The sequence below is a fragment of the Saccostrea cucullata genome, unplaced genomic scaffold (genome assembly GCF_032062105.1).
Source record: "Saccostrea cucullata isolate Sc308-1 unplaced genomic scaffold, CSIRO_AGI_Scuc_v1 ctg3087, whole genome shotgun sequence".
Taxonomy (NCBI): domain Eukaryota; kingdom Metazoa; phylum Mollusca; class Bivalvia; order Ostreida; family Ostreidae; genus Saccostrea; species Saccostrea cuccullata.
The window spans coordinates 27,568-54,719 of record NW_026933198.1 but is presented as its reverse complement, the minus strand read 5'-3'; the positions used below and the strand labels follow the sequence as shown (position 1 = coordinate 54,719).

The window sequence follows — 27,152 nt, the reverse complement described above, 5'->3', positions numbered from 1 at the left end:
GCTGCTTGTTTATTTTTATTTGACTGCATAGATAAATATATTAAAGATTTTACAAATATCATGAAGTAAACATCTCAACTTCGTTTAATTAAATTTTGCGTAAAATTAATATAAAATATGCACGATTCCTTGATTATCAGAAGAAAAAAAACTTTCACATTCCAATTACATAAGAAATGTTCAATAAAAGCACTATAAAAATTAATTATTTTTGCGCATATCCTAGTATTAAAAGAAATGAATAAAATAAAAAAAAATTATTTAACATTTTCTGATATTGCACTGTGAAGAGAAATTGAACAGGAAAGGAGAAAATACTTATTTTTAAATATTTTTCTTTGCATGTTTACGCAAAGAATTTACAAACTTTTCTGGAAGTCTTGTAACTATTTGATTGTGACGCAGTATTAGTCAGGTATATGACGTCACTGATACATCAATGGAAACGTGGATTCAACCTGAATAACACAGCCCATTTTTATCCAAATATTACGTTTGAAGGCGTAAATGAGTTCTATTTTGAAAATAAAGTAGTTATTTATGTTTAATAATTTTCTTTAGTGCATTGATTCTATTTTTTGTACTAGGATTCCGATAGTAAGGCGTTTAGCAGTTTTACCGAGGCCAAGGGAGATAACTCTTGCACTGCAAAATTTCATAAAAACGTCTATATATTTTGCCAGAAAAATAATTCACAAGTGTTTTTTCCACCGATTTTATTTTTGAAATAGAAAGATGAAATATTTCTTGATTTAGTTCAGCCTGAATTATAGTCCTGCTAAAAATGTGTTGGAAGTTACAGTTCTCTGTTTTTGACCTAAATTCAATGGTTTATATAGGGGAAATCAATTGCAAGAAAGAAACGGATATTTCACTAAATAAGCAATTTTCAAACAAATCTTCGAGTACATTATTCCACTTGGACTACATTGATATTGTTTTCAATAAAATATCACATATTCGTCACATTCGATGTGCCGCCTATCAATACAATACTGCCTGGTTTTTCGATGGACTGCCTCTTAATTGTATGTTCTGGGGTACATCCTACATACATGAAGCTTGTACGTAGATATGCCTAATGGTTTATTATATTATTTTGTCTTTTTATAAACATTTTTTTAATAGACCTGCTTATATGTTCAATATTTATTAATAATTGCTCACAAACGAAGAACTGATAATTTTACAAAATTTCATTCAAAGAAACAGATTGTAGCTGTCCATTGCACCAATCTACATCATTTAGTGAGATAAGTAAATACTCAAACGTTGCTTATACTGTTTGAATTAAAATCATTATATAAATGATAATTTAATTATAATACATAAGTTTAATTCTAGTTCCTGTGTCTGACCATCATCAAAGTCTGTTTTAATGCTTCCCAATATTTCCAGTGATACCATACTAGGTATTGACTACCAGACACTGAAGACCGTCCGTACTGTCCGTTCAGGTTTGCGTACGCACAGACCCGGTACCACCAGCCTCCCTTATTTGATACAGCACAGTTACCACTATATCCGTCATTGTCCTGGTCCTTAGTAGTGAATTTATAGCCATTGTGATACTTTAAACTGTCACCTAGAACAGAGTATTGATAACATTAAATCCAGATATCAATTAAAGTTGAACAATTATCAAAATTGTACTCGTTATTTTCCTGTCTATTGATCAACTTCTAAATGACTTTAATTTGTAAAGTACAAATGTGTATTATACTGGTATACATTATTTTTTTATGTATCACACATTTTATGACAGATCTCTGAAATATAGTTTCTTTTAGGTATTTATAGAAGGCAACTACTATATATAAGTTTCTTTTCGGTATGAAATATATATCATGTTCTTCTTTTCGTTTGCAGAAAGTGAAGGGGTTAATATAGCTGCACAGTTTTACTCCTTCCCGAGTTTTAGGTCGGTCTTTCCTTTCTTTACATTATTAGAGAAACTAATTCAGTCATTTAAAGAGAGATGATATTTATTACTATTTCAACAAGAGGTCCACGGGTCTTATGAGTCATCTGACTATCACGTAACAACTTTCCAACAATGGAAAGTTTTGAAAGAGGCACCATACATGTAGCCTATCATAATTATAAACTTAGCATGCTTACTCTATTTACTTAATACCAAGAGGCAGATTAGAGTAACAAAGAGAAAATGCACTTCCACTTAATAACCAGACGACCGTTTCACTAACAAATCGCAAATCGTAAACGTACGATAACGTTTACGTTTGCTAAAGGTGCACGTAAACGAGTGTTTCACAAAACATATCGTAAACGTAGCACTTACGACTGGCGAGTTACGACCAACTTATTAGAACTCTTGTAACAAAGGAAGTGTATTTGTATTTGTTTGAGAGTGAGAGAAGAGGAGAAAGAAAGAAAGAAATCAATATCATTACGAAATAAAAATAAATATCTTTCATTATTTGTCTTAGTCTCCAAAATAGAGAGAAAGAGAGAGAGATAGAGATAATGGAAAATAGATCACTAAAATGAAAAAATATAATTTTATATACCATGCATTAAATTTGATTAAAGTTCCTTTTTATTAAATCTAGGATCAAATTATACGTATCGAATATCTTTATTCCATTCTGTATTCAATGTATCTTAATTATCAAGTATACTCCACAATGGTGTTTAATGTCTTATTTTACTTAACATGCTTAACTCTAAAGGTTATTTTACTCCCTGCTAAAAATTATGACAAACTCATGGTGAAACAAAACATATTAATTAAAAAAGTTTATTATTTAAATATTGCCAATACTCACATGCATGTTTTAAAAAGTATTTTTAGATCAGTATAAATAAGTAAGCAATATTAAGATGTTAGCAAACTATCCATTGCAATATCTCGTTCAAATCTTAAACATCGGGAAATATTAATACAGGAAAAATCTTTTACTCTTACAATTTGCAAGTTAATCTTATAACACAAATTTATTCAATCTAAATCTCCAAATTGATTCAAATTGTCTTTAACAAGCGCTGATTCAATAACCGACAAAACTCTCCTTGTATACCTTGAATAGTAGTTTGTATATATTGAGGCGGTGCCCGCAGCAATGGATTAAAAAAAGGGGGGTGGGGGGCAAGTTCCACAAATTTTACTTGAGAAGCAAAATGAAATCAAACAAAATTTAATTTACCCCCCCCCCCCCACACACACACAAACACAAGTATGGGGTAACTTCCAAGAGTAATCTGACAAGTAAAGGAAAATTATAAAATGTCCAAATCCTAGAATTTGCGGACGCCCGACCTCACAGCAATAAAATGTAGGAAGGGAGAAGGATCTGAACAACATAGCATATCTGAAAAAAGATCTACTACATGTATGTAGCAAAATCTATGCCAAAAAAGTGGACACCCTCCGTTCTCTACGTGCCTCTGTTTACATTTACATGTATGTGTATATGTATATTAGTTTTCAAAAGTTAGAAAGGTTAGTTTGATTTTATTTTGACCGACCCAGTATATAAGTAACTAAATTTTCATTTTAAAGAAATTCGGTTATTTTCACAAATTCACGTGTTCACGTATACTGTGTGCATTTTCCAGCAATTAATTTATTCAGAAAAGAAAAATAAGAATCAGTTAGGAATAGAGTTAAAAATTTTTGTTTAATTTTATTTCTGTGTCACTAGGCCTATTCATTTTTATAAGGGGGTGTGGAGAATGTGCATCTGTCTTGTAAGCGATCTTATTAAAATCGCATTCGATTGAATTTTAAACTGTATTTTTATTGCTTGAATTTTATGATCAAGAACAGAATATATTGAGCTTAAAAATGAAATTGAAAATTTAAAGTATTTCTTATATAAATGTCAAATTGATTTTTTTACATTGTATCTTTTTTTTTTAATTTGGAAAGTGTGATTTTAAGATCGGACTCGGTCTACACAAAATACTATTGTTGTTAAAGGAAAGCAGACAGAAATGTAAGAAAGTCAGAAATTACTTAGTTTCTTGCTTATGTTGTCGTTTTTTATTTCTTTTTTCATGAAATTACTTGCACGTAAGAATTTTAAGAGTTCCTCTGACTGCTCGTAGAGTTACGATCAAGTTTAATCGTAACTCGCAAATCGTAACTTTAAGTGAATGTCTATGTTTACGAGCTACGATCTGTTAGTGAAACGGTCGCCAGATGTGCATCCCACCCCACCCCAAAGGATGCACTGACCCCGGAGCCACATATTTCAAAATTTTGGAAATTCTATCATATATTTTATTTCAATATAAATGGTTGATTTATGCCAAAGAGCAGATTTCAAAACATTTACTTATTTTCAGACTATGTAACCCTCCCCCCTCCGATACCCCTGACACAGGGGGCATGAAATTAAGTATTTTGCTTGATGCGCTTTTCTTCCTCATAAATATATAAACTTGGATCATAAGCATAATACCCAGAAGCAAAGGACACAATGTTCAAAGAATTAATGTATTTTTCACTACATAATCAAAAGTGACCCACCCTCCTTACACTGAATGGCAAAACCCCTGGCACAGGGGCCATGAAATTCACAAATTTGGTTGAGGCATTATAATTTTATACAAAATTAGTTCATTTAAAAGCCGGGAGCAGAGAAGAAGATTTTCAAAGATATAATGCAAACAACAGAGACCTGTCGTAACACAAGAACCCCTGACCCTGTTGCCCTAAAATTTACAATTTTGGAAGAGGCACTCTTGTTCATCATAACTATGTACTTAGTTTGTTTATTTAATATCCAGGAGCAGAGAAGAAGATTTTCAAATAAACAATGCATTTTCAATATATAATCAATAGAGCCCCGCCCTAACACCAGAACCCCTAACCCTGAACCCTAAAATTCACAATTTTGGTAGAGGCACTCTTGCTCATCATAACTATGTACTTAGTTTATTTAATACCCAGGAGCAGAGAAGAAGATTTTCAAAGAAATAATGCATTTTCACTATATATGCAATAGAGCTCCGTCCTGACACCAGAACCCCTGACTCTGGGGCCATAAATTTTACAATTTTGAAAGAGTCACTCTCACTTATCATAACTTTGTACTTACTTAGTTTATTTAATAGCCAGGGGCAGAGAAGAAGATTTTGAAAGAAATACTGCATTTTCACTATATATAATCAATAGAGCCCCGCCCAAACACCAGAACTCCTGACCCTGGGGCGATTAATTTCACAATTCTGGTAGAGGACTCAATGCTCATTACATTCATGCTTACAGTTTGACTGCTTGATATCCAGGAGTAAAGGAGAAGATTTTAAAAGATTGCATTAATTAGAGTGGTTTTGGCCCCGCCCCTCTGTCGCCAGGGGGCAGGGACCATGAAATTCACAATTTTTGTTTCCCTTCACCCATAGATGCTTTTTGCCAAATTTGGTGGAAATTGGTTGAGTGCTTGCAGAGAAGAAGCTGAAAATATTCAAATGTTAACACACGAGGAACCACCCACGACAAACGACGAAAACGAATAGCAATAGGACACCTGGGTTTACTCGGGTGACCTAAAAAATCAAATATGGACAAAACACACTCAGTTAGGGTTTACAGGTGAAAACAAAATTCAGAATATATTACCTTGGTGCTAAAAGTGTAAAATAATCTTTAGAAAATTATACCAAGCCAGATGAACTTGATGAGGAAAATCAATATGACAAAAAATCAGCAATATCATACACTGTATAGGCTGATATTTACCATTTTGCTTTTCCTGATAAAATTCACCTGGCTTGGTTTACTTTTCTAAAGTTTATATTGCACTTTAAGCACTAGGTTAACATACTTTAAAATTTGTTTTCATCTGTAGACCTTTACTGAGTGTGTTTTCCTCATATTTGTAAATTTGATGAAATATTACTAATATATATATATATATATATATATATATATATATATATATATATATATATATATATATATATATATATATATATATATATATATATATATTATACATTTATTGCATGATAGTGAGGGAAATATGAAGAATTATTCAGCCAAGAAAAATCATATTCCCCGAGGGCTTCGCCCGAGGGGAATATGATATTTCTTGGTTGAATAAGTCTTCATGTTTCCCTCACTATCATGCAATGAATTGTTTATTATACCGAAACAAGCAAAACCTTTGAAATAAACATAAACTTTCAAATTCGGCACCGCTCTCAAATTCACTTTCATTGTTAACGTAAAGTTACTATAAAACCCTTTGGTCAACACATTGTCATCAGTTTTGTGACGTCAACCAGACTATTGTGACGTTAGCCTGGTCCCCTGTCTCATCCTTGCCAAGGTAGAATATATGAAGCAAAACAGGGACAGGGAACCAGGCTATTGTGACGTCTACTACTCTCGGGAGTTTTCGTTCAACGAACGAGAACTATAACGCGGGAAAATTCACTAGGTGTTCCGAAGAGGTGGAATATGATGAAAAGCGTGCCGACGACGGGAAATATGAAGTTTTACTGCCCGATCACGTGATAACCTAGAACCAATCAGATAACGCGTTGTGTAGAATATTTATAATGAGGTATAATAAAATTCTTTATTCAATAACTTTAAGCCATACGGCTCATCAGTATGTATAAACAAAAATACAAAATGAACGAGTGGCGAGAGTCTGCGGGGGGTGAAACCCCCAGTGTCCATCTGCCTGACTCCCATACTGATACACCAACAGATATCCAATATTTTTCCAATTCTCCATATTACATGTAAAAATTACTATAGTATATAAAGCATGTATACATATGAATTATATTATTCATTATTTCTTATAACAGATATACAATATATTTCCAATTCTCCATTATTACATGAAAAATCACTATAGCACATAAAACATGTATACATATGAATTATATTATTAATTATTTCTTAATTTCATTGCATGGAGAAAAAATTTCCCCAAACCAATTAAAACCCTAATATCATGAGAGCTGAGTAACTGAGTAAGCTTGTACATATTTGGAGATCTAAAATAATATGGTTTGATATATTTTTTCCTTAAAGTTTCATAAGTAGAACATTCAAGTAAAAAATGATATTCATCTTCTATACAGTGATTATTACAAAATTGACATAATATATTGCTTCTATCAACTTTCTGATATCTTCCTGCTTCTATACTTAAGTTATGGGAAGATAACCTTATTCTTGTAATATTTTTCTTCAATTTAGAACTTTCAAATCCATTTCATTTTCCAGTTCTTAAGTCTCCTCCAAAGAAAAAAATGTTTGTATCATCTGTCCTTAACTCTTTACAACTTACTGAACTGTTTTGCAAAATACACTTAATGTTCACGTCATGGAAATAGAAATTTACCATTTCCCCGCAAGCACCTTATAGCGTGGTACACGTTTCTCTACACTTTAGCGTAAATAATATCATGACGTAGAATTATAATACAAATATAACTTTTCTTATTTTATGAGATCTTTGCAAGTATAAAAATGACTGAAATTGGCATTAAATTAAAGATTAAATGAACTTTTTAAAGTGCGTGAAAATGCGTGATTGCGGGGAAACGGTATATGCGTGATTTTGCGTTAGAAATAGGAAATAGTATATGCGTTAAAATGCGTGACTGCGGGTAAGGGGGTTAAAGGACCAGAAAACATTTCCATGTGTACCGAACAATAATGCCTTATGCATTCCTGTAGGTGTTTATTAAACGATCAACCTATTTGATTACACTCTAATGTATACAACCTGTGTCAACGTAGATGCCATTTTTTCAACAGTTTAGATTTCAAGCCGATGGATATAGAACGTTATAAAATTTATAGTAATTAAAACATACAAACCAAACCTTTGAAAAAAAGGTAGTTGATGATATAAAATGAAGAATTTTCATTTCTTTTCCCCAAATTCTAAGTTTCAAATAATTTTTTGTAAGATATTTAACATCTATCAATTTTTAATGACATTTTTTTGTATGATTCCGCCTTATTACATCATACAATAAATATTTTATTTGAATAGGGTTAACCTGTGTAGTTACACATGGATTCTTTTATTTTTTTGTTGTTTGAACCTATGTAAAAGTTTCATTAGTATATGTCACCGGGTTTCTATTTTTGTCTACGGAATTGTAGGACAAACTTTCTATGAAAATGATGTTGTAGACATTGTGGCTTCTTTAATTTCAAGTTCACTGACATATATCGAGTATACTCCTACAAGTTAGAGCCTCGGTTAACGTCCCGATGCTCCTTATATACCTCGCCAATTCAAAAGTATCTCTAGCATGCTGGGGGTAATATTGGTTAAAGAAATTCATGCTCAACCATGTCTTTTTTGGGAAAAAATATTTTAAAAAAAATCATCCGTTCATCACTTGTGACCTTAAATTTAATTAGGTATGTACGAAAATTTACAAATAGACCTACCTGCAGTTCCTGAGAACCCAGATACATTGAGTTTGTATTTAGTGTCCTCGTCCGCGATATAAAATGTGGAGCACTGAGCGTATGCTTTGTCACCATTAAATCTTTGTAGGTCAACCCGGAGTTCCTGGTCCTTGTTCTTTGTCAGCTCATATATTGCATCATTTCCTTCAGAAATATTTTCAAAAATATCTTAACATTCCAAATCCTTGAATTCTGACAATACATTTAGATAGGCACCTTATTATGTAAATACTTATCAATAAAGTATTCTGTAGAGGGATCCCCAGCTTCTTGTTTATATTTTGACATTACATTTAGATAGACAACTTATAATATTAATGTTACATAATCTAATTTTACCAATCCAGTAATTTTAGAGGGATCCCCAAATCCTTGTTTATATTCTGACCACGTCCTGTAAAAATCTGTAGAACCGTCCTGTCTTCTCTGTATTGCCTTTAACAGATTAAATGATTTTTAATTCGATTTATTTTTTTTAATGTAAGTAATTTAAGACCTTGATGTATGAGGGCTGTTCGGAAATTATTGAGACATTTACTGTAGCTCTACGAAGAGCAGAGATAAATAAAGGAAATTTAGGCTACATTTTAGAATGAAACAATAAATCAAATATACAAAATTTCTAATTTATATGATTACGTATTAGATACGTTCTGGTGAAATTATAAAGATGCATTATGTCTATCGACCTGGAGCAGCATCGCTACGTCATTTTGACGTCACATCAGCCGGAGATGTTTTCGCATGTGAAACGATCGGGAAGCCTTTACTTATTTTCTTCGTTATCATATATAACATTACAAAAATTAAACCTTCTCTTTCCTTAAATGATTCTTTACAAAATGTGTGCTGTTGCTTCACCAGTGTTAACTTTTCATTTCTCATATACAGGATGACTTTGCATCATGGAGTGGCGATTTACGCAACGCGGGTCAACGTTATTGAATCCGTTAGGTCAATATTGATAGCTATTCGGAGCTTTTTATTTTACTCTGATTAAATTATTGGTCAGAAAAAAATAAAAACCAATGAAATAACCCTTAAACATGTTTTGCAGTCTTGTTGTTTTTGTTTTATCAGGTTGGTCAGTCTGGAATAGAGTTTTAGAGAGCGCTACACAAAATCTTAAGTACCCCTACCATCGACTATTGAAGATAACAAATTTCATATTTGTAAATATTTTTTGCTTTTACGAATTCTTAGTGTTTGTCAAAAGTATATACGAATTTTCAACAGAAGGCGTTCATTAGAAATATTGATTGATTGATTGTATATTGTTTAACGTCCCTCTTGAGAATTTTTCACTCATATGGAGACGTCACCGTATGCCGGTGAAGGGCTTCAAATTTAGACCTATACTCGGCACTCAGGGCCATTGAGCAGTGAGGGTTCTTTATCGTGCCAGCGCCTACCGTGACACGGGACCTACATTTTTAAGGTCATATCCGAAAGACCCGTGACTTTCACTTCTAGTGCCGAGCGCTTGGCGAAGGAGCAGTCACTACCTTTGTTGACGTCTTAGGTATGACGCGGCGCCGCGAACGAGAATCGAACCCGGGCCTCCCGATCACGAAGCGCACGCTCTACCACTAGGCTACCGTGACCGGTCATTCATTAGAAAGAAGAAAATATACAATGTCTGAATAATTTCCGAACAACTCTCGTACTTATGTAAAAGATTTTGAAGAACACATACACATTCGTAAAAAAAGACATCTAAGCTCAGTAAGTAATTTAATTTTCTTAGAACAAGCGGTAGACTTTTTCCTCACATTTTAACAAGTTTAACTCACCGTCCACCATCCTCCATCTGTACTCATGTCATAGTAAACAGACCGAAGTACTGAGGCGGCTCACACTCACCGTCCATCCTCCTCCATCTGTACTCATGTCACAGTATATAGGCCTTACTACTGAGGCTCACACTCACCGTCCACCACCCTCCATCTGTACTCATGTCACAGTAAACAGACCTTACTACTGAGGTTCACACTCACCGTCCACCCTCCTCCATCAGATCTCATGTCACAGTAAACAGACCTTACTACTGAGGCTCACACTCACCGTCCACCCTCCTCCATCTGTACTCATGTCACCGTAAACAGACCATACTACTGGGGCTCACACTCACCGTCCACCCTCCTTCATCAGATCTCATGTCACAGTAAACAGACCTTAGAACTGAGGATCACATTCACCGTCCACCCTCCATCTGTACTCATGTCACAGTAAACAGACCTTACTACTGAGGCTCACAATCACCCTCCACCCTCCTTCATCAGATCTCATGTCATAGTAAACAGACCTTAGTACTGAGACTCACACTCACCGTCCACCATCCTCCATCATTACTCATGTCACCGTAAACAGACCATACTACTGGGGCTCACACTCACCGTCCACCCGCCTACATCTGTACTCATGTCACAGTAAACAGATATTAGTACTGAGGCTCACACTCACCGTCCACCATCCACCATCTTTATTCTTGTCACAGAAAACAGACCTTACTGTTGACGCTCACACTCACCGTCCATCCTCTTTCATCAGAACTTATCTCACAGTATACAGATTTGACCTTAGAGTTTACTGTTATTATGTGTACTCCACTTCTTCCCTTTAAATAAGGATATTTCCGTAATATATCCAAGTAACTGTGACTATTACTTGAAAGCACTGAAAAATAAATTGATTGATTGGATGTAATTTATTGTTTTATTCATTTATTTATTTTTACATTTTAAAATCCATAAACTAATCATTATATAATCGATTAGTTGTTTTCATGTTGTTTTATGTCCCATTCGAGAATTTTTTCACTCATATAGAAACGTCACCAAATACACCGGTGAATGGCTTCCAATTTAGATGGTTCATATCAGCCCCAGCGATCCTTTATGTTTCAGGCGATTACGTGAGAGTTGAAATTCCCAAAAAGTTATCTACCATGTTTTTTTTATCAGACATAAAACAATTTTATTGGTAAATACACTGTACCAGACAGTTATCAACATTGCAATTTTAAATTGTTATTTAGTTGTTTACCGTCAAACTTATCGATATCGAAATATTTACCGGAAGAACCTTTAAAGTAAAATATAGTGCCTGATATAAAAAAAAATTCCACAAAAAAATACAAATCTATGAACATGGACAACGGAAACTCTCAGCTAGGATTTAGTGCCTAGGATGAGTTAGCATCATCGCCTCTTGACCAAGAAAACCCCCAACGGGTCCGAAATATTGGTCAGGATTTAGTTATGTAGCCATTGCCACTAATGGGTTATGGGGAATATATTCTTAAAACAATTATTGTCCTTGGGTTAGCCTTCGTGGTTTGTAGGTCAAAATATTGATTGTCATTTTTAATTTCGAGGTTGGTACTACATATACGTGATTCAGTCCTTCGTAATTTTGACAGTTCTTGGAGAAGAAATGAACCTCAAAAACAACAGCATTAAACAATCATTTGAAAATTTTTGATTTCACAGTATTTGATCATCTAATAGGAATTTAAAAGCGTGAAAATGTTAAGATATCCGATTTTTTATTTTAATCTGTATCGATTATAAAAAAAGATTTTTAAAAATATACAATGTATGTAAAGTGAGTAATTAGATGTAATTCCTTAATTAATTGATATTTATACTTCCGTAAAAGAAGATAAATCTTTTTTTTTTAATATTTTCTCTCCGAAAACCAGCTACAAAATCTCATGAGTTAATTCTAAACTTAAATATAATTTACAATTATACTTAACCTTTTGATAAAGACCAGTTCGATTCATTCAGATCCTCACGAACATTGTTCAACGTTTCATTTACAGACACTGCGAAATTCGAGAACGTGTCCTCCATCTTCTCAATCTGTCTGGCAAGTAATTCCACACCACTGATCTGTAATGCCGCGTTCATTTCATTCATTTGGTCTTGGAGAGCCTCAATTCCTTGAAAAAGTCTTCCATAATTTTCCAGAACCAAACTTTAATTTCGAATGCCATCATCAAGTTCTTTTATTTTTCGGAAGTTCTTGATTACTTCTATTACATGGGATTTATTTAGATTGCTTATTCACTCAAATGTGCTCATGTCCGATGACTTCAACGTCTCTCTATCTTTGCGAACACCTCTTTCCGTTTGTTTTATAGTCTTACTTAACAAATCAAGCTGTTTTTCAAAAGCTGAATTTTTCAAGGCTAGTTTAAGATTTTCGACGTGGAGAGCTGAAGTCTTTCTTTGCATTTTCTTAATGCAGATCCAGATTTTCAATTTCGTCCTTTGTCACGTTCCTATTTTCATTCACCGTCCCATGTACCCTCTGTAATTCCTCTTTAAGTTTGTTGTTTTCTTCCTCCATATTTTGACTTTTTGTCTCCAAATCCTTCAGGTCATTTGTCACCTCACTGAGCTTTGCCTTGATATCCAGTCTATTGGTTTTGGTCTCTATAGCATCCATAACCAGACTCTGTATTTTTTGCACCATAGAGAAGCGGACCAGACTTTCCTGATTCAATATGTCACGTAGGACGCTGGACGCTCTACCTGACACGGTACTGGGTAAGATTTGTCAGATTCTTTTTCAGGTAATGGTATCTGACAAAAGGATCCGTAGACGGAAATTGATAGCATTAAGCAAAGTACTTTTAGTGATTCCATTTTCGCGCAAGTTTCTGATGGGTAAGAAACCGTTTATAAAGTGCAAGACTAGGTGTTGATTATCTAAGCAATACGTGTAGCACTCAGAAAAATAAGTGTTTATCACTGAAAAGTTGAGAACTTTAATATTAATCTGTTGTAAACAAATTGAAATAATACATTATCAAAGGTATATCACTCAGACGTGAGTGTTGGCTTGTGTGTTTATTGTTCGGGCGGAGACATTTTAAAATACTTTTTTAGATATACTTTCCATCTTTTATTGAAAACTTTTATATTTATATTCTATATCTAATCACTATTTCCTATGTTTCTCCTGAGTCGTTAATGCAAGAGCTTTCGTATGTATCATGACATGTTAAGTGGTAATTGAAATATCTCTCTCTCTCTTTCTCTCTCTCAAGTAAAACCTATGTAGGTGCAAATAACACTAGAGTAACATAAATATGTATGCGATTTTTAAGTAAGTTTATTTTCTAGTTTCAATATAAACCAGATTGTATTTAAGAAATAAGGTATCATTTTTAAACATCTATCGGGATATAAATACGGGTCGGTCACGAGATTAAATTCCATAAAGCCCGAAGGGCTTTATGATGAATTTAATCTCGTACCGACCCGTATTTATAGCCCGATAGATGTTTTAAAATGATACCTTATTACTTATATTTACATTTGTGACTAATTCATACTTTATATTTGCCTGATTGTGACTTTTTACGTGTGAAATGCATTATTTTTCAAACCCAACGGCATGTATGTAATTCACTGAACGCGCGTCGACCCTTCATGACGTCACTGAGAAATTACGTCAAACGATTATCCATACGCACATCTTTGACCTCTTGACCCCATACCTGTATTTATACAGTTATAGATACGGATTCCTTTCAGTAGTGTTATATAAAGGAAAACATTTGCAAATGTAAATATTTCCAATTAAATAAATAAATATACTTAAGATAGTGGCAAAGTACTAAAGTACTGAAACAAGCTTGTAGCGACAGTTTAAAAAGTGGAAGGAGCCCCCCCCCCCCCCCCCCCCCTAAAAAAACTGACAACCAAAAAGTCTAAATTACAAATAAAAGTGTATTTATAGTCCAAGTCAAAAACCTAATCAATTCTCATGTTCCACCGTACATCGAAAAAAGTTTAGGAGAGGGGAGACAACCAGAATATAAAGGAAAATTTCTTATAGCAAAACTACTATACGCAGAAAAAGTGGAGGGGCGGAGCCTCTGGCACAATTTCGTTTTACGGACCTGTGGAAAAATTACTTATTAAAATGAAGTTATATATTATGAAGATATGGAAAAGGGTTATTTTTAAAAAATGTTTTTCATTTGTATAAATACTAGTTTTGTATCAAAATATTCAATTTTAACTAAATAACACTACTGGAATTCCATCTGATACATGTACACTGTATATATTATGATATTACACTTTTTGCATGTCACATTAAATTGATATCGATTTAATAATTTTTACAATGCATGTAGAAATATGCATATACAGAACTTCCATTAGCACAATCATTCTCAAATAAGGTTAGCAAAAGCTTAATTATTTTTTTTTTTATCTTTTAAACCATATAACAGACACTGAGTCTATATTTTTATAAAGTACTAAAATGTTTCGGGATCAGATGTATTTACGTCGTGAGAGGTACGGTTTACCACATTACCATCTTTTTCTTAAATCTAGCGATTCCTTTCTAATTTCCATTTATAATATAATCAAACAATAATTGTTTTATAGATGCAGAATGTTTCTTGAAGATTTTATCTAAATCTTCTTAACAAGTCACGATTTTCTTACTCATAGATATTTTTTAATTAGCAAACTTTCTTGGAATCTGGTTCTCATAAGATTGATGTTATCTTTAACCGCATTATTACATCTGTGTGTTGTAACAATATTGTGGCTGGGAGACCAAAGCTCTGTAATTATACCCGCACTTTCTAAAGAAAGTTCGGGTATATTGTTGTTACTCATGTCCGTCCGTCCGTCTGTCACACTTTTCTTCCCTGAACTCCTCTTACATTTTACACAGTAGCTTAATCACCTTTTGGGGGATGATTGGTGGTGTCATGTAGATGTGCAGTAAGGTTTCGGAATTTTGATTTTGCCCCGGGGGGTCAAATGGGGGTCGAAAAATGACGTTTTTTATGCAAAAAGTCCCGTCTTCCCTGAACTCCTTCTACATTTTACTCAGCAGCCTAATCACCTTTTGGGGGATGATTGGTGGTGTCATGTAGATGTGCAGTAAGGTTTCAGAATTCTGATTTTGCACCAGGGGGTCAAATGGGGGTCGAAAAATGATGTTTTTTATGCAAAAAGCCCCGTCTTCCCCGAACTCCTCTTACATTTTACTCTGCAGCCTAATCATCTTTTGGGAGATGGTTGGTGGGGTCATGTAGATGTGCAGTAAGGTTTCAGAATTTTGATTGTGCCCCGGGGGGTCAAATGGGGGTCGAAAAATGACGTTTTTTATGCAAAAAGCCCCGTTTTCTCTGAACTCTTCTTACATTTTACTCAGCAGCCTAATCATCTTTTGGGAGATGGTTGGTGGGGTCATGTAGATGTGCAGTAAGGTTTCAGAATTCTGATTTTGCCCCGGGGGGTCAAATGGGGGTGGAAAAATGACGTTTTTTGTGCAAAAAGTCCTGTCTTTCCTGAAGTCCTCCTTAATGTTACTCAGAAGCCTTATCATCTTTTAGGAGAGTTAAATATTTTGAAAATTATGTAAAACATCAACGTTAAAGGGTAAAAAAGCATCACATGCTGGGAAACACCTTGAATTTTTATGAGTAATTAATGTACATGTGAAATGTGAGAGTCATATCTCATCTCAATCAAAAGTTATAAGCAAATGCAACATTTTTGAAAAGTAGGTTAGGCTTCAAGGTCAAGGTCAAGATTCATTTGGAAAGGTCTTATCACAGGTAATAATATACATGCATTATAATATGAATGCCCTAACTTTTCTCTTTCAAAATGATGAATTTATAACAATTTAATTTTTTTGCAAGTAGGTCAAACTTCTAGTTCATATGTAAAAAAAAAACCATGCCATTCTCACAGGTAAATACTAGTACATAAGTTTAATATGAATGCCTTGTCTCTTCTAATTCAGTAGATATGACCGTGATGACCAAGGTTAATTTTATTCAGACAGAAGGACAGTCTGACATACAAATGTACATATTTCTATATGAATTGCATGGGTAAAATTGGCCCAGTGGTTCTAGAGAAGTTAAAAATGTAAAAAGTTTTCAGACAAACAGATGGACGACATGTCACGACAGACGTTATATGATAAGGAAACCAGAAAAGCTCAAATGAGTGTTTTGAAAGGGTTACAATATGGTTGCAGTATTTGAAAAGCTGTTTTTTTTCATGCAGAGATATGCATGACCAACATATTCATATTTTATATTTTCTTTAGTAACTTGTTTGTTTGTTGTGAATACATCTCTCTCGGGAATTTTTCCCTCATATGGCGACACCACCAAATAATAATGATGACAAGATGTGTTTGTGAAACCACTGATGTCCCTGTATGGAAGCCTATGGCGAAGGTTGAAGTTTCTCAAATATATGTCAAACTCAAAGGTCAAGGTCAAAGGGTTCAAATTGTTGGTATCAGAAAAAAGTCTTGTCACAAGGAATGCACATGTGAAATAAGTAATCCCTAGTACTTTGTGTTCAAAAGTTAATTGCCAAGGTTAATTTTTTAAGTGGTTCAAACTCTAGGGTCAAGGTCAAACATATTTATACCTGTTGACAGTTCACAATGAATACACATGTTTAGCATGAAAGCCCTAGCACCTACTGATCAAAATTTAGGCCAAGTTTAAAGTTGGGTATTTTTCTTGTAAAAATGTATATCCTAGGTCAAGCGATCAGAGGTAAAAATTAATGGTACCCAAATAAAAGGTCTTAATTGTCACAAGAAATAAACCTATAAAATGTGGAAGCCATTTGTATAGCCCATCCCACTTAAAACTTATGGACAAGGTTATAATTTCTGCAGACAAATAGACAGACATAATATAAACACAAGAAACAAAATACATGTATGTACATAATTAGTCAAATGGAAAAAAATATACTATTTAATTGGAATAACAAAATAGATTGTTATTTCAGGGACAGGGAGTGGGTAGGGAGATTGGACCCCCCCCCCCTGGAATTTGCTTTGTTATTTAAACAAGACTATATACTGAAGCAAATAAAAAAATGACTTTGGACATCCTCCCCCTAACTTATAAAACATTGACCTCACTATCATTGTTTTTATTTTGTTTATTTGTTTTCAGTTTATGAGTTTTTTTCTCCTGCTTGTCAGGAAATTCTGGGCATGAATTTTTTGATTGAGATGTGAACCCCCCTCCCTACTCCCGAAAAAAAATTCTGGATACGCACCAGTATTGGCAGTAACTGAGGGCGACTTCGATTCATACCCGAGTATTAACTCTTGGTTGACGTCACATGACCGGATGTTTACACAAACATGTGGTTTTCAAGCGAACTCATATGAGTTTGAAGGGTAGCGAAAATAAAATAAATTTCCTCTATGAGTTTTTAAAAGGCGGTCGAATAGGTCCATTTTGACATCATCTGTTGAGTTAATTTTTTTCTATAGCTTTTGCTGCGTTTGAAATGTTTTTCTTTTTCAGCTCTGAACTTTTTTGGTTTCGAATTTGAATTTATGTCTCTGCTGTTATCGAGCAGTAAGCCTGAAAAATCTAATCAAATAAACATATATTCATATAAATTATAAAGCGTTCATGTAGAAAGTGCGTTTCGAAGTTTGCTTTTAAGGATAAGGGATGCTAAACATAATATTTAGTAAAAAATAATTCCTACGTTCGGGTTTTTCTTTCGACGCCGCCATATCGAAACTCTAGTAATCCTACTGTATGGCTGGGTTAGCTTGGGTAGAGTTCATAAGGTCATATGACGTATTTTGAGTAGTAACTATGGTCGTTCGATTGAAACTCAAGTAACTCGAGTACATACTCGGGTACGAATCGAAGTCGCCCTGAATGTCACATCGACAACGGGAGATAACTTCACAATATGAAATTCGTCTAGTGTGGCATGCGATGATCTTTGACCCTTTTGGAACTTTAACCTAATCGTTTGGGTTTATTTTACCCCCCACTATACTTAAACTTGTACTTACCGACCTCCATAGGTCTCGCAACTTCATGAAATATAAATCCAATTATAACACAAAATGAATTAATCCAATGCACACCACACTGCAGCATTTTCTAATGCTATTCCATTCGGAAAACCTTCGTGCCGTCGATTCCGTCACCTTATCAGATGAAGTGGGAATCGGCCGAGGTGTACCGAATGGAGTTTAATCTAAAAATATGATAATGGGTGACGCAACGTGATGTGATGTAGAATTTACATGTCAAGAACAAATTTTAAATTAATTCATAACAAACAATGTTTTAACAAACCTGTTCCATCTAGCCTATTCCAAAAAGTATGTACTGTGTGATTGTGGTGTCGAGGGGGGGGGGGGGGGGGGGGGGGATAAATAAATTTAGAAAGGTCCTATTATGAGCAAAACATTTATCAAAATCTAATTTACATCATTAATAGAATTCAAACTGGTATATAATGAATTAATCATGTAAAATAAATATAAGAGGTTCTGAGTTATAGGTCACAGGGAGAATTTCATATTCAATTTGATGAATACATATAAATTACAGGCACATAGCGACATGGGGTGGGGGGGCTGCCTGTACTATAAGAAAATGTCCATTGAAGAGATGGTTGCCCCCCCCCCTTTTTACCACAGTATATACATAGCAAGGAAATATGGGGAAAAAAATTGGAAGTGAAAGTAATTTTGCCTTGAAAAAAAGGTGGCCACTACCCCACCCCCCACCCCCATTTCATTTTTTTTTTGCTTGTTAATTTTTTTAGGTAAGTAAAAAAAAATTTCTCAGGTTGGCCCCCCACTTTCAAAAACGATGCTACGTGCCTGAATTATATAGAATTATTTTGACTTTTTCCTTGGTAAGCCGCCCGTAGGATTGTGTATTTAGAGGCAAACACCTTAGTGCGGGTATTACTGTCTCATGACAGCATCTAGTTAACTATTGAACTTCAAGGTTTATGAAACATAAACAAACAGTGCTGCTTTGTTGCCTTGGTCTGCCAGTAAGGTTTTAATATAAAACACTTTTAAACTCTTCATTGATCACTTTCTTTTCAAATAAAATATAAAGTGTTTATCTGTTCAGAAATCCTTAAAAAGGATACTTCCAGACAAAATTCGGAACGATAGATTGTGAATTAATTTAAAACAAGTACCTGTGTTTTGTTTTTTCAATGGAAGACCCATCTCTACATCTTACGCCTGTTAGTTAGTAACTGTTTCAGTAATTAAAATATTTTGCTCATAAGACTAGTTTCAAAATAGTCTTATGAGCAAAATATTTTAATTACTGAAACAGTTTTCAAATTCACAGTTTCTGCTCTATATTTTTTTTATTTAAAGTTAAAATTAAAGGTGCATTAATTTAGTTAATTAGTTGTTCAAATAGCTACAGAATATTTCTCCTGATCGAAAATATATTAAATGTATATATATTTTTTGTGGATTTAATTAAAACATTATTCATTAAAAACAAAAATATCAGGGACCCAGCATTATTTTTAAAATGTATGTGTGAGAAGGGATGGGAATGAAGTAATTAAGTAACCAAAATACTTAGTATTCATCAAATTTTGACAACACAAAAAGAGAAAATACTGAAAGTGCCGGTTAAAAGACGAATAATGACCCCCATCGAAAAATGACCGGGGGTCATTTTTCGAAAGCGAAAAATGACCCCCGATCATTATTCGACGTCGAAAAATGACCCTTTTGCCCGTGGAAAAAGTGTCACCGCCCTAAAAATTTGCAGAACCCACGTGAAGAAAAATCAACCCCGTAGAAAAATGACTCCCTATGGATTAAAGCTGAAATTTTTAAGGGGGCAAAAAAAAATCATGAAGCATATTGGCCAAAATGCTCACCTGAGCTTATTGGGAATTAATTGATGGTATGTTGATCTCATAACATTACACAAATATAGCTATATTTTAAGGTCAATGCGATGATTCAGAATCTACACAGTAAAAGATTTATCGAGTTTAAAGGGTTAGGTAAACATTGTTTTTCGATGGTAGAAATCATCGTACTGACAGAAAAAATCAGCAGTATTATATATTTATATCTTCCACTTGAAAAGCGGGAGGGTATTTAGTGATCGGGATGTCAGTCCGTCCGTCTGTTACGCTTTGGGGTATCCATCTCTTATCCGCAACTCCTTTTATAAATAAAAAGATGTGTTTGTCAAACAGCTATGCCCCTGTATGGCAACATAGCGAAGATTAATCTTTTCTTAAATGCAATTTAAATATATTGGTACCCAAAGAAGCTATAGGGTCTTCTCACAAGAAATACAATTGCAAAATAGGAAAGCCCTAGTTCAATTTGTTCAAAAGTAATGGCTAAGGATAAGTTTTTGAAAGGAAGGTCAAACTCAAAGGTCAAAGGGTCAAAGTTGATGGCTTCTTAAGAAATGTTTTAATGTAACAAAGATTACATATGTGAAGTATGAAAACTCTAGTCCTTACCGTTCAAAAGATATGACCAAGGTTAATTTTTTTTCATAAGTACAGAAATCTCCAAGGTCAAAAGGTCAAAGTTTTTAGTATCCAATAAAAAGTTATGCCAAAAAAATACAAATGTGAAGTTTGAGAGTACTAGTATCTACCTTTTAAAAGTTATGGCCAAGGTAAAAATTTGGCATTTTTGTGTAAATGGGACAGACTCCAAGGTAAAGGTCAAAAGGTCAAATTTGGTGGTACCCAAAGTATGGTCTTCTAACTAGGAATACACATATTGAATATGGAAGTCATAGCTCCAATAAATGAAAAATTATGGTCAAGGTTAAAGTTTTTGCGGATAAACAGCTAAAAAACTACCCTACGTATATTTTTATATAAGGAGGGACTAAAAATAAACTTAAAATAATCTACTATTCTACTAATTGTCAACTGTTACTTTACCACAATACTTTCAAGTATGCCCCCACCAACATTTAAAGTATGCTTTAATCATGGCGAAGTAAATTATGTTATGATAGTACTTGTGTGAAGGCTTAACTTCATTTCAATATTTTATCTAGAGCCTCTTTCAGTATTATTGAAAGATATAGAGTTTTATTTATATTTTTGCTTTTCATTTATTATTATTATTTTTTTTTATTTAACGTAAAGTTCTTTTTTTTTGGAGGGGGGGATAAAATGCATGAATTACTCGCAGCAAGAACAATTATAATATACAGCATATTTTCCCCTTTCACCTGTAATAAATTCTGTATTACTTTAAAGGGGTCATTTTTCAATGGGGTCAATTTTTATAGGACTAACATATAAAATAATGACACCTAGGACTCCTTTTCTACAAAAATATTTTTTTTTCTACGGGTGGGGGGTCATTTTTTGTCATTGAAAAATGACCCCCGGTCATTATTCGATGGGGGTCATTATTCGTCTTTACACCGGACACTATGACAGAACAAAAACCAGGAGGATTGCAACCCATTTCCCATTCTATATATGCCTTGGATTTTTCAAATTCTGATACTTCTTACATTCTTACCCAATTTCATATTTTTAAATTCATAGATTTCTAATTTCTAATTCGTCACCTTTTATTCGAAAAAAGTCTGCATCCTCGCTGGACTTTAATCTACGTCATATAATTGTATATATCACGATTTTTGTATATCATTTATGTATATGAATAGGTTTTATATCGTATTCCTATAAAATGATTATTCTAATCTTTTAACTTTTGGTGATCAAAACACCTGCCACTTTAACCTAGTTGTGTACAGACTAAAAACTTACTCCTACTCATGGGCTGACGTAGATTTCAGCATAAATTTATTCTTGACTTATATAAGTCTCTGAATTTTTGAGAAACTCAACTTAGTCCTCGGGTTTCAGTGCTGATTTAGTCCGGACTTAGCCTACGCTCGTAAACCTTTTTGAGATATCGGCCCCAGGAGTCTTAATTTTGTGTCCTTTCATCATCATGACATTGTGTAGCGCTTTATCATTTTTTTACTATAACATTGAAACCATGTTGGGTATTTGTAACCAGTCAGCAGACTGTTTTCACTCTTAAGGTTTAATGTGTGACAGTCCACCAGGTTCTGTGGCATTTTATATAACAGTCAACATCATTTTATATAACAGTCAACATCACTTTATTTAACATTCAACATCATTTTAAATAACAGTCAACATCGTTTTATATAACAGTCAACATCACTTTATATAACAGTTAACATCACCTCATTATCCTGCTCTCCTCCTGAGCCAAATACTCTTCCATTGTTATAAGACAAACTAATGAAATCAAATATTGATAACAAAAAGATATTATCCACAACCATCAACAATGTAAGAAGGATATGGAGATAACGAACAGTATTCAAAAACAAAGTCCATAAAACAATACAAAATAAGAGCAGAGCAAATAGGGACTTCTAAAACATCAGAGGTGGAATCAGGTGCCATGGACGAGTGAGCATCCCCTGTTAGTCGGTCACACCCGCCGTGTGCTCATTGTCATGCTCGGAAAATAACGGAAAAATCCGTCGTCAATTCAGTGTATAAATAATGGACTAACAATAAGTCTGAAAACACGTCAGTCAACATTTGTCTCAATGGTAAATTGTATTTGCTGACAAGGTCATTGTAGCGACCATAAAATTTACGAAATGTTGATTTTAAACGAGACTGTTGATATTTTTGCTTCATCAACTTGCTTGTTAATAATTTACCTCGTTTTAGAAACTGTCATACGTAGAGCATGCTCTTGGGTATCGAATCAACTGAGATATATAGACTCCGAATGCAGGTGATGAATGTATATTGCTGAATAAGTTGACGATAGAAAACTTAAAGTCATCACCTCTATCATATAGCTTGGTTGTTAAATTACAATTGAATTACCATTAACGTCTTTTTCAAGTAAAAATCGAAGTATGAAACAGAATTATCAGACTCTGTGGTATATCTCAGGCTCACCAGGATATATCGTATCGACGTAGGAATGGAATTAACCATTCTTAATGTACAATAGGTCGTCGATATATCTAAATGTCGAGTTGAAGGCCACAGCAAGTGTTTTCTTCTTTTCACGCATAAGATTTTGCACAAATTCAGCTTCATATGAATATAAAAATAAGTCCGCTGATAACGAAGCGCAATTGGTACCCATGGAACTTCAATAGATTGTTGGAATACCTGGTCTCCAAAAACCACACAGAAATTGTCAATCAGAAACTCAAGCATCTCTTTGATGTCAACTTCAGGGTACTTGTGTGCAATCAGAATGTGTTTTAACAAAATAATTTTGCAAATGACCAATGACCAAATAAGTAAATTTACGAGTTCCAATTTTATTAAAAAAGCAATTGTCAACGATATCAAAAAGCCTGGACTTTAATTTATCTTTGGGACTAACATATAAAATAATGACACCTAGGACTCCTTTTCTACAAAAATATTTTTTTTTCTACGGGTGGGGGGTCATTTTTTGTCATTGAAAAATGACCCCCGGTCATTATTCGATGGGGGTCATTATTCGTCTTTACACCGGACACTATGACAGAACAAAAACCAGGAGGATTGCAACCCATTTCCCATTCTATATATGCCTTGGATTTTTCAAATTCTGATACTTCTTACATTCTTACCCAATTTCATATTTTTAAATTCATAGATTTCTAATTTCTAATTCGTCACCTTTTATTCGAAAAAAGTCTGCATCCTCGCTGGACTTTAATCTACGTCATATAATTGTATATATCACGATTTTTGTATATCATTTATGTATATGAATAGGTTTTATATCGTATTCCTATAAAATGATTATTCTAATCTTTTAACTTTTGGTGATCAAAACACCTGCCACTTTAACCTAGTTGTGTACAGACTAAAAACTTACTCCTACTCATGGGCTGACGTAGATTTCAGCATAAATTTATTCTTGACTTATATAAGTCTCTGAATTTTTGAGAAACTCAACTTAGTCCTCGGGTTTCAGTGCTGATTTAGTCCGGACTTAGCCTACGCTCGTAAACCTTTTTGAGATATCGGCCCCAGGAGTCTTAATTTTGTGTCCTTTCATCATCATGACATTGTGTAGCGCTTTATCATTTTTTTACTATAACATTGAAACCATGTTGGGTATTTGTAACCAGTCAGCAGACTGTTTTCACTCTTAAGGTTTAATGTGTGACAGTCCACCAGGTTCTGTGGCATTTTATATAACAGTCAACATCATTTTATATAACAGTCAACATCACTTTATTTAACATTCAACATCATTTTAAATAACAGTCAACATCGTTTTATATAACAGTCAACATCACTTTATATAACAGTTAACATCACCTCATTATCCTGCTCTCCTCCTGAGCCAAATACTCTTCCATTGTTATAAGACAAACTAATGAAATCAAATATTGATAACAAAAAGATATTATCCACAACCATCAACAATGTAAGAAGGATATGGAGATAACGAACAGTATTCAAAAACAAAGTCCATAAAACAATACAAAATAAGAGCAGAGCAAATAGGGACTTCTAAAACATCAGAGGTGGAATCAGGTGCCATGGACGAGTGAGCATCCCCTGTTAGTCGGTCACACCCGCCGTGTGCTCATTGTCATGCTCGGAAAATAACGGAAAAATCCGTCGTCAATTCAGTGTATAAATAATGGACTAACAATAAGTCTGAAAACACGTCAGTCAACATTTGTCTCAATGGTAAATTGTATTTGCTGACAAGGTCATTGTAGCGACCATAAAATTTACGAAATGTTGATTTTAAACGAGACTGTTGATATTTTTGCTTCATCAACTTGCTTGTTAATAATTTACCTCGTTTTAGAAACTGTCATACGTAGAGCATGCTCTTGGGTATCGAATCAACTGAGATATATAGACTCCGAATGCAGGTGATGAATGTATATTGCTGAATAAGTTGACGATAGAAAACTTAAAGTCATCACCTCTATCATATAGCTTGGTTGTTAAATTACAATTGAATTACCATTAACGTCTTTTTCAAGTAAAAATCGAAGTATGAAACAGAATTATCAGACTCTGTGGTATATCTCAGGCTCACCAGGATATATCGTATCGACGTAGGAATGGAATTAACCATTCTTAATGTACAATAGGTCGTCGATATATCTAAATGTCGAGTTGAAGGCCACAGCAAGTGTTTTCTTCTTTTCACGCATAAGATTTTGCACAAATTCAGCTTCACATGAATATAAAAATAAGTCCGCTGATAACAAAGCGCAATTGGTACCCATGGAACTTCAATAGATTGTTGGAATACCTGGTCTCCAAAAACCACACAGAAATTGTCAATCAGAAACTCAAGCATCTCTTTGATGTCAACTTCAGGGTACTTGTGTGCAATCAGAATGTGTTTTAACAAAATAATTTTGCAACCGACCAATGACCAGGTAACTAAATTTACGAGTTCCAATTTTATTAAAAAAGCAGCTGTCAACGATATCAAAAAGCCTGGACTTTAATTTATCTTTGGGACTAACATATAAAATAATGACACCTAGGACTCCTTTTCTACAAAAATATTTTTTTTTCTACGGGTGGGGGTCATTTTTTGTCATTGAAAAATGACCCCCGGTCATTATTCGATGGGGGTCATTATTCGTCTTTACACCGGACACTATGACAGAACAAAAACCAGGAGGATTGCAACCCATTTCCCATTCTATATATGCCTTGGATTTTTCAAATTCTGATACTTCTTACATTCTTACCCAATTTCATATTTTTAAATTCATAGATTTCTAATTTCTAATTCGTCACCTTTTATTCGAAAAAAGTCTGCATCCTCGCTGGACTTTAATCTACGTCATATAATTGTATATATCACGATTTTTGTATATCATTTATGTATATGAATAGGTTTTATATCGTATTCCTATAAAATGATTATTCTAATCTTTTAACTTTTGGTGATCAAAACACCTGCCACTTTAACCTAGTTGTGTACAGACTAAAAACTTACTCCTACTCATGGGCTGACGTAGATTTCAGCATAAATTTATTCTTGACTTATATAAGTCTCTGAATTTTTGAGAAACTCAACTTAGTCCTCGGGTTTCAGTGCTGATTTAGTCCGGACTTAGCCTACGCTCGTAAACCTTTTTGAGATATCGGCCCCAGGAGTCTTAATTTTGTGTCCTTTCATCATCATGACATTGTGTAGCGCTTTATTATTTTTTTACTATAACATTGAAACCATGTTGGGTATTTGTAACCAGTCAGCAGACTGTTTTCACTCTTAAGGTTTAATGTGTGACAGTCCACCAGGTTCTGTGGCATTTTATATAACAGTCAACCTCATTTTATATAACAGTCAACATCACTTTATTTAACATTCAACATCATTTTAAATAACAGTCAACATCGTTTTATATAACAGTCAACATCACTTTATATAACAGTTAACATCACCTCATTATCCTGCTCTCCTCCTGAGCCAAATACTCTTCCATTGTTATAAGACAAACTAATGAAATCAAATATTGATAACAAAAAGATATTATCCACAACCATCAACAATGTAAGAAGGATATGGAGATAACGAACAGTATTCAAAAACAAAGTCCATAAAACAATACAAAATAAGAGCAGAGCAAATAGGGACTTCTAAAACATCAGAGGTGGAATCAGGTGCCATGGACGAGTGAGCATCCCCTGTTAGTCGGTCACACCCGCCGTGTGCTCATTGTCATGCTCGGAAAATAACGGAAAAATCCGTCGTCAATTCAGTGTATAAATAATGGACTAACAATAAGTCTGAAAACACGTCAGTCAACATTTGTCTCAATGGTAAATTGTATTTGCTGACAAGGTCATTGTAGCGACCATAAAATTTACGAAATGTTGATTTTAAACGAGACTGTTGATATTTTTGCTTC

General features: G+C 34.0%; 1 protein-coding gene across 1 annotated transcript in view; it reads right to left on the bottom strand.

Annotated features, from left to right (window-relative positions):
• Window positions 1-1,340: 1,340 nt before the first annotated feature.
• The window catches only part of LOC134237619 (ficolin-1-like), a 33,902-nt gene continuing 8,090 nt past the window's right edge, over window positions 1,341-27,152 (bottom strand). Inside the window, exons 4-5 of the mRNA XM_062719746.1 lie at window positions 8,402-8,566; window positions 1,341-1,585 (exon numbers count right to left, since the gene is read on the bottom strand). Coding sequence (XP_062575730.1) covers window positions 1,341-1,585; window positions 8,402-8,566 — 410 coding nt within the window. The remainder of the gene's footprint in view (window positions 1,586-8,401; window positions 8,567-27,152) is intronic.